The sequence below is a fragment of the Episyrphus balteatus genome, chromosome 2 (genome assembly GCF_945859705.1).
Source record: "Episyrphus balteatus chromosome 2, idEpiBalt1.1, whole genome shotgun sequence".
In the NCBI taxonomy this organism is placed as follows: Eukaryota; Metazoa; Arthropoda; class Insecta; order Diptera; family Syrphidae; genus Episyrphus; species Episyrphus balteatus.
In genome coordinates, this window is record NC_079135.1 from 44,360,409 (window position 1) to 44,375,444 (window position 15,036).

General features: G+C 28.5%; 2 protein-coding genes across 2 annotated transcripts in view; one reads left to right on the forward strand and one right to left on the reverse strand.

Moving 5' to 3' along the window:
• The window catches only part of LOC129910953 (protein giant-lens), a 36,462-nt gene extending 26,792 nt beyond the window's left edge, over positions 1 to 9,670 (reverse strand). The window contains exon 1 of the mRNA XM_055988560.1: positions 8,104 to 9,670. Coding sequence (XP_055844535.1) covers positions 8,104 to 8,421 — 318 coding nt within the window. The 5' untranslated portion in view covers positions 8,422 to 9,670. The remainder of the gene's footprint in view (positions 1 to 8,103) is intronic.
• The window catches only part of LOC129910949 (elongation factor-like GTPase 1), a 211,732-nt gene that overhangs the window by 182,171 nt on the left and 14,525 nt on the right, over positions 1 to 15,036 (forward strand). The gene's annotated exons all lie outside the window — the stretch shown is intronic.

Consider the following 15,036-nt stretch of genomic DNA (forward strand, 5'->3'; position numbering starts at 1 on the left):
ATTCACATACATATATCATGAATTTATAAAAATAACTTTGTTTATTCAATTTAATGTTAAAATTTGATTTACTTTGATAACAAATTGAATTGTAAAATAGCCAATATAGAGTAAAAATTCTTTCTGATGATTTTGTAATAAGAGGAGATTAATTTGTATTTATTTTGAAATTCTTAACAAGGTAAAACCTCTTAATTATAATGTCATTATTTGCGGTACCAAAAAGTAAACTTTTTTTGACACTCCGATCGGTCATCATCAATATATTTTTTTTTAGAATCTTATCAAACTTAAAAAAATAAACTTATATTAACTATCTTAAACTACTAAATATTTTGGTATTTTTACATCAAATGACGTTTAAAAAATAAATTAATTTGTAATGATGCATGTATTTGAAGATAACAAATGCATTCGACACTATTTGCATACGTCAAGACTCAAGAATCAGCATTATTTTAGAAACAAAAATGCTTCACCGTTTTTAAACGTCAACATGAAGTAATTTAGAATTTTTAGACAAAAAAAAAAAAAAACAAAACCTTGGCCTTGTTAAGGATTTCCGTCCACACTTTTCTTGTTCAAAATAGACAAAAATAATTTTGTTGTTATTTATCTTGGCAAAAGTAAAAGCAATATACATAGGTAAACAAAAATTGTGAAAACTCGATCAATGAATCAATAAAGTGAATCATTTCGTAGAGGTAGGTACGTGTTGTAGTGTCAATTAAATTCCTTACAGTGACGATTTTATCGGTATTAAGTTCAAATACCTATTTTTTGTAAGAATTTTTGTTGTTACTCCCTTGAAACTTGGCCAAAAATTTGCCTTTGGAATAAGAACCACGGATCAAAAGAGCCTTAAAAAAATTTTGGCTGAGATAGTGTTTTTTTTTTTTCGCTGAAAACCGGAGGAGTTGAAGGTCAATAAAACAGTTAAAATTTGTTTTGTGGAATATAACATTGGCCAACAATTTTCAATTTTTTCAGAAAGATTTATATCTGATTTGGGTTCAGTAAGCTCAAAAATCATATTGGCTTCTTTCTAGCAGCTCTAGTTTTTGAAATATTTAATTTTTCATGTTTGAGGAATATTCATTACTAATTTTTCAGTTCTCCTTATTTTGAGCGTTTATTCGAATTTTCCAGAAAAATTTATATTAAACTTAATGTTAAAAATCACATTAATTTATTTGAAGGAGCTCTATTTTTTTTTAAATATTTAAGTTTTCCACATTTGGGGGTAATTTCGTACTAATTTTAAAGTTATGCTTATTTTAAATGTTTGTTCAGATGTTCCAGAAAATTTTTGTAAAACCTATTGCATTTGAGCTCTCTAAGCTTAAAAATCACACTGGTTTCTAGGAGCTTTTATTTTTTAGATATTTTCATATCACATTTTGGAGTGATTTCTGATTTCATATTATTTTTTTAGATTTTATTATTACAAGCGTTTTTAAAGTTTTTCTGGAAAAATTTATTTCGAATGTATTGTATTTTGGTTCAGTAAGTAAAATAAAAATACAAAAAAAAAATTTGTACATATAAAAAAATTTTACAAAAAAAATGTGTTTGAATTTTTATGCCTTTTCATGTATGAATAACTCAAGAACTAGAGCTGCTAGAAAAAAAAACTTATGTTGTTTTCAGAATCAGCACCCTAAATTTAGTAAAAAATGATAAACAACACTCTAGAAAATTTGTATGTGTTGGCCAGTGTAATCTAGCCAAAATGTTCTTAAGTTTTTTTTCTAATGCTGAATCTAACGATATAAAAATAAAGTCAATGCGATAGCAATAAAGTTATTGTCGATCAAACGCAAGGGTGCTTGTGTTTTTTACTACAACAGTTAAAATATATAATCGAAAGCAATTGAAGTACATGATGGTATTTAAGCAGGGACAAAGGATCACTAAAGTTCTTACAAATATTTTTTGTGAAAGGGTGTTTTATTGAGAGGTTGAATTATGTTTGAAAAAGGTATCATAAGAGCTGACATATTTTTTAATTTTTTAAACTTGGTGAACAAGTTTCGTTTGTTATAAGAACTTAGAATCTAAAGACTACAAAGTTATCCTGAGTGAAAAGTTTTTTTTTTTTTTTGTAATGAAATGATGAAATTCACAGTCGGTACCACAAAAACCTGGAAACAATTTTAAACCCAATAAAAATTAGTAAAAAGGTTTTATTTATAATAGGAACTAGGAATCTAAGCAGTCTATAAAAATATTTTGAGTGAGAGGGTGTTTTTGTTTGGGAAATAAGAAAAATGTTGTATTTGCCATAGGGTAAATTAGGGCATTATGGCATACCTAAGCACAAACTCAAATAACTTTACTACGGACTACAATTTTTACTTCAATCATTTTTTTTAATTAAATTTCATAAAAACGTAATATAAATAAATTATTTAAGAATAAAAATTCAAGCTTTTTAACAAAAAATAAATTAAATTAAAAATAGTCCAAAAAAAACCATATTGCCCTATGTACGGGCAATATGGCGAACCCCATTTACTTCGGAACCCTTTACTTTTTTTACGTATATTCAGCATTTCTGAAATATAATTGTAAATAAGTTTCATAAAATTAACGTTAAATTGAGGTTATTTTCAAATTTAAAAAAATGCAGAGTTACTTTTGAAATTAGTTTTACATAAGGGCATTATGGCGCAGTCGGGTATAAGGTAGCGCCATAATGCCCTTATTGCATCTGCGCCATATTGCAAAATATACACATATTCACAAAACTCCAAAAACTAAACACAATTCTTACTTCAGTTAAAATATAACAAGTGATATAACCAAACCAAAACTGTACTCTGCGTTTCACTCTTTACAACAAACACGTGCACTGTATACTTACCGAGATACACACAAACAAAAACAAAGCGATATTATATTGGAACCCAGAACCGGTATATTTTTTTTGTTTTCTTTTTTGTTTGGCACAAAAATAATAGCACTGACCTGCGATCGTCACAAGGATAGTGTTCGACGAAGGGCAAAGTTTCTGCATTGGTTTTATTTAAATGCGAGTATTGGAAGTATGGTAGTTGAGAGGTGCGCCATAATGCCCGGTGCGCCATAATGCCCGAAGTTACCCTACGAATTACGAATAAAATAAGACTATAATTTTTTTTTTATGTGAAAGGGTGTTTTTTTTTAAGGTGTAGAGAAATTGTGGGTCCATTACAAAAACTTATTTATAATGATGGTACCTTATTGAAACTCGCAATTATGTTTTTTTTTTTTTTTTGAGATTGTAAGCGAAAACCTAAAGTTTCTATAAAAATATTATTTTTTAAAGGGTGTTTTTTTTTTGGAGAGAAAAATAAATAATGTACCACTCTTTTGCCTTTACTGCATTGGTTCTATTAAAGCCAGAGCACTTAAAGCCAGCACTTGACGTTCTTCCATTATTGGATTTAAGTATTCTATGAAGCCAACCGGACGATTTTTTTTTTCAGCCATCCTTATATAAAAATAAAATTGGTATCCAAAAGTTTTCTTAAATACAACATCAACCCTTAAACTATCACATCCATGACGTACATTGTCCTTGAAAGTTGAAACTATTGATGTTAATTAAATCAATAAATCGGGTGCATCATCCGTCACCTATAAATACACACTCCCTGCCAAGAATCTTACGTATACTTGTCGTCTGCCAAGCTCTAAAAAAAAAAATGCCACCTCAGCCTTTTATCTGCTAAGATGCACTCACTAAAAAAAAACTGACGTTTTCAACTGCATAATGTCGGTTGTAGCGGCAACGACAAAAAAATGCTACAATATAACAAACAACATAATGATGAAGACTTCCGATAGTGATTCGATGCCAAATGTTCATCTCCGTCACAAATGTGATGATGCACCTTCCATTTTCATTTCTTTGCTGTCGTCGTCAGTCGTAGAAGATATCTATAAACACAAAAATGCCACAGGTGTGACGGATCAAAAAAAAAAATCAGATGCTAGCAGATGCGCTACCTCTTCTACCTACACATTATTTGTATATTAATTCATCTATATACAAAATACATTTATAGATACATTTATGTATCTTTGTTGTGATGTTAATGATGTCTCCATAGTTTTTTTTTTTTTTTTTTGTTTTACGACGGAAAGGTCATAAAATGCTTAGATTTTCCACCAACAACCCACCAGCTATTTCAAGAGTTAAGGTTAACTACTAACCGACTTAACGATCGTTAGATTCAAAAGCTATTAACGAAAGATATTTCTGACGAAACAGAACAACAACAACAACAGAAAATGTTGGTCAATATAAATCGAAGGTGTTGAACTTTTGTGTACTGTTTAATTACGGTCTTCAAATATTGATGCAGAGCTATACAGAGAGAAAGGTGAAGGAAAAAAAAACTGTGCTGGGGTGTAATTGCTTCACACCCGTTTTGACAGAATCCCCCCGCCTAAAGACCTGCAAACTAATTCGAAAAAAAAAAAACGAGAAACAAACGGAACAAGTATTGTACAAGTCTGCTGCTCCCACATGTGTGTCCCGTATTTTCATCGTGGGCCCATCCATTGGATTCGGTATCCATATGAGTATCTCTGAGCTCGTTGGTGTTGTTGTTGTTGTTGTCGTTGTTGGCTTGTTAGACTCTTGTAGATACTACAGACAATCTTCCCGCGCATTTTCTTCGGAAATGGCGGTGAAGGCGGTTAAGGTGGTGCTGGAACTGGTGAAGCGATAGTGTTTTGCGCGCCGTAAAATATGTGTCGGCTTTATACGAGGCTATTTGGTATTTTCTTATATTATTATGGTAATATCGTATCGTGCGTTCGCGTACACAAACACTTTTTTTTTTTTTGTCTTTCTTCAAGTCAATTGGAATTTCGAATTAGGCATGCCACGCGTATTTTCATTCATCCGCACCGGATTTGGATGAAGTTCTTTTTTTTTTTTTGTTTTCTTTTTTTTTTTTTTTAAATAAAAAAGATTTTTTGTTGTTGTTTTATTGTTGGAGTAACCCAACTCAACCATTGCGTTGGTGTTATTTTGAAAGGAACGTGGTGTTATTTTTTTTTTTTTTTTAAGTCGACGATTTTTTTTTTTGGAAGTTATTTGTTTTGGAATTTTTTTTGAGAATGTAATATTATTGTTGTTTTTTGGTTTTTTTTTTTTTGTAAATACTACGTATTTACCATATTGATGTTTAATAGTGGACTTCAAGTGAGATAAGAGATGAGTCAAATGAGATATCGATGAACACTTTTTTTAGCAGTTTTTGAAAAGGGGGAGTGTTTTTCAATGGTTTTTTGTTTGTTTAGCTTTTTTTGTATTTTTTTTTTTAATGAAAAGTTTTGTTCTAAAATTTATGGGGCTAAATAAATGGATTGCAATTGGTAAGAAAATGCATTTGTTTTTTTTTTTCAAATTAGTAATATATTTGCTGATAAATGAAATGAATTTATTGTAAGTTGTAATTAAATGAATTTATAGATGTTTTTTTTTAGAATGCCATAGAATGATTTAGCTAATACTTAAACAGAAATTATTTTTTTTTTGCTCTATAATTTTTCGAATGAAAGTTTAATGTATTTGGTATATTTTTATGCATTCATTAATTGATATTATCAATAATGAATTAATAAACTAAACAATAAATTAATTAATTATAATTAATTTAAAAACAAAATTTCCCGTATAAAAATTTTAGGAAAAAAAGAGTTTGACAAAACAGGGAATTTTACCGATTTCTGGCAACAGTTTTTTTTAGAAAAAAAGACCTAGTTTTTCATTAGAAACAATTTTTGAAGAAATATTAAATTTTGAAAATTTCAATACGACACTTATATTTGTTTTGTATCGCCAAATATTTAAAACTCTTGGTGGAAATCGTTTAAATTTTGTTGCCAGTTGTTTTCCATAGAGACAAATGATTGGAAAACATTTTGAACTAGAACTAAAATCATGTTTTCTTGAATTCCATTCCAATTCAAAATGTTCCTTGCAGTTTTATTGAAGTAAAAATTACAATTTTAAAGAAAAATTTAACATACCTACAGTTATTTCACGTTAGTGCAACTTTTTGAAAATTACGAATCAACTATTTTTGCTACTTAACGTCATCATTTTGCAAATATAATTAATTCATTTAGAAGTCAAATTTACCTATTTGCAAATCAAATTCATCTTTTATTTTGTTCTGTTTTTTTTTTTTTTTGCATTTCTTCAGTAAAATTCAGTGCCATGAAAAATTGAATTAAGGGGGCAAATTTTTTGCAAAAATTGGTAACGTAATTTTAGTAGGTACACCATTATTCGGTGATAATAAGTCATAATTAGCATAATTTTTAATTTTGTCTTCCTTCCAATTTAACTTTACTCAAAAGATGTAGTTAAAATTTTAAAAAATTTAACATTATTGGAGTTTATTTTTCGTTAAAATTGGGTTTATGGGTATGCAAAAACAAGCAATCAATTTAATTCTTAAAAAATATCTTTCTATCTTAAAAAATATCTTTTAACATTTCATAAAATTCAAAAATTTTAATGCTAGGTAGTAGCATTACAAAGAAATCATCAGTCTTATCTCGATCGCAAGCAATACCTATAGTTTTTTCTATTAATTTGAATTAAGAAAATCAAGTTTTTTTTTTTGTAATAGATTCATTATCTTTTTAAGGTTTCAAAAACTCACCACTGTTAAAAAAAAAACCATTTTTTTATAACATTTAAGTATTGAAAAAGTAATGTTTGTCTATTAATTGAGAATATTTAAAAGATTTTTCTAAAGTTTTTTTTTTTTTTGATAAGTTGGGAAAGTCAACTATCCTTTAACGGCACTATTAAATTGGTTTTTTGGTATGGTGAAATATGTAGAATTCAGTTATTTAAGTGAGCTATAAATTTGATTATTGGTCACCCTCGTCAGTACCTACGTTTTTTTTTTTAGCTTCTTTTTTACCTTCCTATTTTATTTACAATTTAAGTTTTTTTGGAAAATGTCATTATAGTTTTTAATATAGGCGAAAAGCCTAAGTAAAAAAAAAAACTTCAAACCAGACTAGCATGAACAGAAATTGAAATCTGGAGAAAAAAAAATATATTTCGAACCAAATATACTTCCAAAATAGGTAGTTTTTTGCCAAGACCCTCCTTAAAACACATGCATTTGGCACTTAATTATTTCTAAATCAAAGGACTTTATATATGTTTATTGTTTTCTTTCTAAGAAATTATTTATATTCTCGACATCGATAAATGACATTTTTGTTCTCCAATAAAAAACTAAATTTACAATATGATTGACATGTCTTTGAAATATATGGAATACGATAAATTCAAAGTCAAATACAAAAATTATTTCGAAACTTTAAAAAAAAAATTCACTTAACTTCCTCTTCATCATCCAGCTCAAAGTTAAACATGAAGGTTAAACAGAATTCTCACTCTTTTGACATCAACATTTCTGATTCTCAAATACAAAAAAAAAAATGAAAAAATGTTACAAATATGTAGTTTTTTTTCTAGTCACAAAGGAAAAACCTTGACCTGGAAGCTGCAATACATTAAAAAAAAATATAAATCATGTGAAAGTAAAAATTCTGCTGAAAATTCCTTACCCTGCTGAATCATCATCAACATCATTATAATCATCATAATCATCTTAATCATCCAAATCATTATCATCATTTCAACCTCATTCTCATTCCATATGTTAAAAATTTACATCCCCACTTTCAAAGACTGTGTAGTACACATTTATGGTTGAATAGTTGAATATAAACCATAAACTCCTTCTTGCATGTGTCATTTAGTCTTTTTCTATACAACCCACCCACAAAAAATACAAAAAAAAAAAAAAAAACACCAAAGTCTTACAATCGCCTCAGTCTCAAATTAAATACAATTTTGTATCTATGCATCTTTCAAGTATTTATTCATATTCTTCTTTTGAGACTTATGGCAATTAAAAATTCTATGAAATTGATTAACTTAATTAAGTTCGGTTCAATTGATAGATAGAACTTTCCATGCTCTTGTAACACCCCTTTTCTGATGAGTTTCCTCTTCAATATAGTAAGACTTAAATAAATTAGATATTGTATCTTTTTTTTTTTGTATCTTACCCCAATTTGATATAATATCTTTGTTGGCATATGTTCTCGCAACAATTCATTCTGACTCCTTTGATGTTGTTTCTGCAACATTTCCATCATCTGCCTCGGTTGTCTAATATCCAATTGCTCACCACTACTATCCGCTGCTGCCACTGATTTCTGCTTCAAATAATTATTATTTCCTTCAAACACTTGCTGCTGTTGCTGCTGGTGTACTATAATCGGTGAGGATTGTGGTATTTCATAGACTTCGAGTGGCAATCTTGTTCCAATCACAAGATCACTCATTTGACAGAAAACCATTAATGATAATGTTACTGTCAGCATTTTGTTTATATATTTATAAAGCTTTTTTTTTTTTTCTTCAATAGTTCTACTGTATAACTAAATAGCTGCTATAGTGAATAACAACTTGTAGTCCTTGAAAATGAGTACGATCGCGCGCGAGCAATAATTGCGATCAAAACGAGTAAAAAACACGCAAAAAAAAAAAAAAAAGTAATACACGATCAATCAATAAATTTTACACGATCGTGATCGTGAGTTTGACGTACGTTAAGTTGTTTTCTTTCAAAAAAAAAAAAAAAATAAAGTCACTCAAAGATCATAAAAATGAGATCGTTGTTCGAAGAATTCACTCTGCTTCAGCTGCTGACTATGGCAATTCACGATACCAATCAATTGATCTTGCATTTTCATTCATTAAATTGAAATTTGAAAGAAGACAAAAAAAAATCACTGTCTTTCCCTTTTTTTTTTTTTTTGTTGTTGTTGTAAGTTGTGAATTGTTGTTGTAATGGATTTTATGTTTAACTCTGAGGTATCCCCAAAATGCTCTCTTTCTCTTTTAATAGTTCACCAAATGCTGCTGTTATTGCTCTGCTGCTTCTCGACGATCTACGACTTGAGATTAAAGACCAATATAATAAGCGTCTTATTCACGACTTTTCCATAGATAATATACTCTCGTATACCTTTTTTTTGTTGTTGTTGTTTGTTACTCTCAGACTTTTTGTGAGATACACGGAATGTGTAGTAATTTTTTTATTATTTCAGTAAAAAAAAAAAAACGTCGTTTCACATTTCACAGGAGAAGAATGTAAGCGCGCGGAAAGGAAAGAAACATAATCAATTCAATTCGAATGTAAAAAAAAACACCGATAACTTTCCGACGACTGACTTTTTTTTCCCCAACGAAAGATTGAACGTTTACTTGTATCTTCCTTGTTTCAGGGGATTGGTTGTTATTGATTTACCACACCAATAAATTTATTTAAACTAAATTTTTGCATATTTAAATACCACATGTATATTTCAAAGATACTCTCTTTTATTTTTTGTATCGTGTAAGTATCTTGTTTTTATTCTTCTTCTTTCGTTGGTTTTGTTGTTGTTGTAATTTTCACTGAATGAAATATAATTCGCATAAGAATTTTTTTTTTTTTATAATGAATGAATCTATAAAAACTTGAATGAATGAATTTTTATTGAATGAATGACAACGACACCGACCAACAACACTATAAACTCTTAGCAGACCGGGGTGCGGCGGCAATAACTAGTAGAAGGTATGTGTAATAAAAAAAAAAAAAAAAATATTATGGAATGTATCTTAGTATCTTTTATGTTACAATCTTTAATTCATTCAATAAGCTATAAATTGTGATAAAAAAATCTTTGAAAAATTAATGAATTTTATAAAAAGATACAAGTTGAAGTTTTTTAGATTTTTTTTTTCTTTTAAAAATTTTTGTATTATTTTTTTTTTTTTTTTCAAAATGCACGCGTCCAAAGAGAGAGAAACAACTTCACTTTCCGAACTGATCAAATAAACTAAAAACAACGTAAGTAAAAAAATAATACAACATCATCGGGAAGCAGCGAAAAACTTGAATGAAAACCAATACATTGGTGCAAGGAATTCGATTTTATATCGATGTGTTGGTTCTTTTTGTCGTTATTGTGTAAGTGTGAAAGATACTTTAACCAATACAAAAATGATGAGATTTTTAGTAGAAATATACCAGCAGTAGCAGCTAGCAGAGCAAAAGCAGTTGAGTTAAAGTATAAAGTAGTACGAGTACGAGAGACGGTCGGTGGTTTTGGTTGAGAGTTGAGTATCTTTTTTGAAACGAACCTGATGTTATGAATGAAGTTGTTGTTGTTGTTGTTAGTTCTATTTGGTTGCTGCTGGTGGTACTTTGCTGTTGTTGTTGTTGATGATGATAGTTTTAGCTTCGTAACCAACCAGTACCTTACATCTCAGGAGGTATTACCTACATACAAAAAAAAGGAGTAAAGAGGGAACACACTTTACGTTTTTATGAGCTGTGAAGTGTTTTCTTCTTCTAGAATGGTCAGTTCTTACTATTTTGAGAAGGAGAGGAAGAATATTGTTATTCAAAATTCTACAATTTTACCTCTTGGTTTTTTGAAGAAGAAAAAGATGTTGATGCTGTGATAGATGCTGTTGATGATGATGATGATGCTGGCTGATTTTTACTACGCGAGAGGAGAGCGAGATAGTTTTTTATTTTTTTTTTTTTTCTTCTCAGAATCTACCTGCGCGCACAACATGGATACCATATAATTATAATACACACATACACAATACTGCATGAAATTAAGTATAGTGTAGATACATGTAAGTTTTGTAAGTATATGTGTGTAGGTATCTTTTGGGGGGATTAAAAGCAAGCTTAAGATTTTCATAAAATTTAATTGAGGTTGCTCTTAGGTTAACTCTTTAAGACTTTGAGATAAATAAAATACACTGAGAGAAATAATTTGATCGAATTAGCTTTTACAGTAGTTAGTGTATTTTTTTCGGTTGTAATTGCTTTTGCAGAGTTGTACCTACTATATTTAAAAATGATGGTTAAAAAAAAAGATTGAAAAAATTGTCATACAAAAGAAAAATCAGATGATAATAGCACTGGTCTGCAAGGAAATACCTACAATCTTTTTCAATTAAAATTGTTAAGGTTTATGAAAGAACTTATTTTTTTTCTTTAAAATTCAGTTTCAATCTTCTCAATATGTCTTTTCTTTTAAGTTTAGTAGGTTTGGCATATCTCTAAAAATTCATATATCTTTCTCTCTAGAACAAAAGTATAATTTTCTTTAGATTTAAGTTTACTGATTTTGAATCGAAATTAAAAAAATTTCGGTCAGCTCTGGTTTTTGGGAAATAGTAGTTTTTTTTTTTGAGATTTTCTAAAAATAAACTTGATTTTGTGATCCTTTAATGCGAATATCTCAAAATCCTGACGTGATAAAATTTTTTGTAACTTCGGATTCTAACTCAGCACATCAAAAACTATAAGAAAAGTATAACTGCAGGATTTCGATATTTTTGCTGTTTTTGTCAATTAGTATCTTAAAATGTGTTTAAACTTTTCTTAATAAATGCAATTTGGTGTCATATATGACATGTTATGAGAAATAAGTCCTCCAAATTTGAGCTTGATATGAATAATAGTTTTATTTTTGTACAAGGTCAACCGAATCTAATAGGGTTATTTTGTACAATCTACTCATATTCTTAAAAAATCATTTAAAAAAAAAAATGGTACGTGCTAGAATTTTTCTGAGACCAGATTAAAAAATTCAGGAAAGTTAAATCTTTCATAATTTCAAAAAATTAATTGAAGGAGAAAAAAAAGATACATTTTACAGACCAAAATTACAGACAATTTTTCATATTCGTTCTCTGTCGACTTTGAACGGTTACAAATGGTGAACTCATTAAATTCTGATCTTGACATCACTGTCCAATGAGGAATAAAAAACTGAGTAACATTCCTCAACTCAAACAATTTAGCCAAACCAAACGAGTCCAATCTTGAGCCGCACTACCCGAATGTAGAATGCTTTACACGCCTCCGTTTTTCGATTCTAAGGTGAGATATGGTATATTCCAAAATAGGAGAATCGAAGAATACCTACCTACAGCAAATTTTTAATTCCGAAATGGCGGTCATAAGGTGAATTTTGCAGGTGCGAACGAAAAGTGTTTTGATTTTCGACAAATTCTCTTAATAATAATAACTTAAGCGATGTACCTACCAATTTTTTTTTCTGTACAATTACGATCAAAAACACGAAATTTGTGCTTGGGTTGTGACTATGAAATTATGATAGATACATATATTGATACTCATATGGAAAATATATATATATTTTTTTTTTTTTTAATTTGCTTTTAAAGTAAGCAGAGCAATTTCCAGTATTCAAGTAAATCTGTCTTTTACAAAAAATTGTCTTGCGTAATTTTGGAAAAAACTCGAGAACGTCTTACCCGTTTTGGCTGATTTTTGTTTTCTTCATTTTAATGCTGTTTTCATATTCATATTCAGAAAAATAAAAAAAGGAAATTTAAGAAGAAAAAAGAAAAATTAAATCGAAATTTTCGTTTTTTTTTGGAATTTTTGTTAAATGGGAGCTTGAGGCATTATTTGATACCTTCTATTTTCAATATTTATGGTAAAAGTAATTCACTCTGATGGTATTTTTATTATACAAAAATAACTGCTTACACAAATAACTGTATCCAAACTGTAGCCAATCTAGATCATATTGAAATTCTTTATTTATTGAAAAGTTAAATTAATTTTGTTGCATAGTTTTTTTTTTTATTATTTTGTTGCATATACAGGGGGTCTAAAAAGTAATGGATTAAACGAAATTGGCTAATAGGCTAACTTAAGATCTCTCAGAATTTGGTAACTTGTTCATCCCAAATACTTACAGTTCTTGCGAAATTTCGAAAAAGAGCAACAAGAGCAAAAAAATTTGTATTGTGCGACTCTGGTTTATTATTTTTAAAACTTGTCCCGGTATTGCAGTTTTCAAAAAAAAGTATAAAAGTTTCCAAAATTGAAGTTAGATAAATAAATATTACAGTTTTAACTCAACAAAACAAAGTTTTTCGGAACAAAAAACCCTTGTATTCATCATAACTTATAATTTAAGTTGAATAAAGTGCTATTGCAAAAATGTAGAGCTTTAAATTATCCACATTTTATACCTTCACAGTTTTTTTTGTACAATGCACGGTTCTTGCACTATAGATCATAAGACTCGAGTTAGGCTCACAAGGTATGAAAATTGTATTTTTGCTTCCAACACTACAAAAGGAAATCTTAGGAGGGGAAAGGGTGATTATCTATTGTTTTGGTTTACCATGAACCCAAAAAGTGCAAATTAAACCCAAGCACAAAAAATATTTTTATTTTTGTCGACCTGTGTAATAATTTTTTTCAAAAAAAAAAAAAAACAAAACCAACCTCCATGGATCAAGATAAAAAGAATTATTAAAATTAGTTCACTCAGTCTAAAGTTATGAGGTAACAAACATAAAATATCTCCTTCTTTTTGGAAGTTGGTAAAAATAGGACTTGCAAAATAAAATAATTTTCTTGATCCTTATAAACGTCAATCGATTTCATATCATTTCAACCTTTCACGATGCGTTTTTCTGATCTGAATGAAGTGGTGAATTTATATTATTTCTAGACTGTTGTTAACCTAATTCAAAAAACTACATTTTTTCTTCTCCAGAAGCTCTAGGTTTTAAATTATGCATACATAAAAATACATGCGAACTCATAAAAATGTTTGCTTTTAATTTGTCTCATTTTTTTTATTTTACTTATTGAACCGAAAAATATTACTTATAATGCATTTTTTCAAATATAGGTACCATTTAAAACGCATTTCATAAGCAAAACAAACAAAAAATATCCTAGAAAAGAACCAAAGTAATTTTTAAACTGACCGAGCCCAAATTAATTAGGTTTGATACACGTTTTTCTGGAAAATTTAAATAAAGAAAACTTTAAACAAAAATATTTAAAAAAAAAAAATCGAGTTGCAAAAATGTAACCAATATGCTTATTGAGAGCTTAGTCCATAAAATTTGATATGAATCTTTCATGGAATATTGTTAAATGTTCAAATTTGTTGGCACGTATATTCAATACGACATTGTGTGATAAATATTTCGTTTTAAATTGTGAGCAAAATATTAAAAATAATAATGTTGAAAACGTCATTTTCGTTTATACCTACGCCCTAATAATGAATTGAATAATGTGGTATTTTATACTTTTAGATTTTTGTAGACAGAAGGTCTACTAGAAGGCCTTAAATATGAAGTCTAATCGAAATTATAACGGTTAAACTTAATAAAAGTGCACAATTTGTATAGGATTTTAAAATGGTGCATTTTAGTGCATAAAGTCGTTACTTGATTTTATTATCCAAATTAATACATGTATCTTTTTTTTTCAATTCCGGGAACGCTTTGTAATAAATTTATAAATTCATCGTACAATTTATTTATGTTCCATTAATGACAAATACTTCTCATATAAAAACTTTTATGTAAAAAATTTGCATAAAAGCAAATTATACAAGGAACAAAAATGTAGAAGGCAAAAGAAAATCTTTAAAAAGTTTTAAAACTGTTACAAAAATGGTAAACTTAACTCATTTCGTTAAAATGTTATATTCATACAATATTTGCAAAATTTTTAATCCATAAAGTTCGAATCTTAAATTATTCCGAAAACAAAATTTTGTGACTTAAAAACTTTTTGCAGTCGAAAATTAATTGATAGAAAAAGTTTAAATATACATTTGAAGCATATAATTTAAAACAAGAAGTGTTTTTCTACCAAAAACTGTAGCAACTACATTGTATCTATAAACATTGACCCTTTTCTCATCTTTGAAACATTTTCAAATTTATAAAACAAAAAAAAAAATCATCCTCTTCATCTTCTCATCCCACCGGATGTTCCTCTGACACGGAAGTTATAAACTTACATAACACACAACCACTCTTATTGAGTTGTTGTTGTGTTATTTGTGGCTAACAAAAACAACATCACCCATAAAAACAGTGGTCTCCTCAAGATTGATCATTAAAATGTTAAA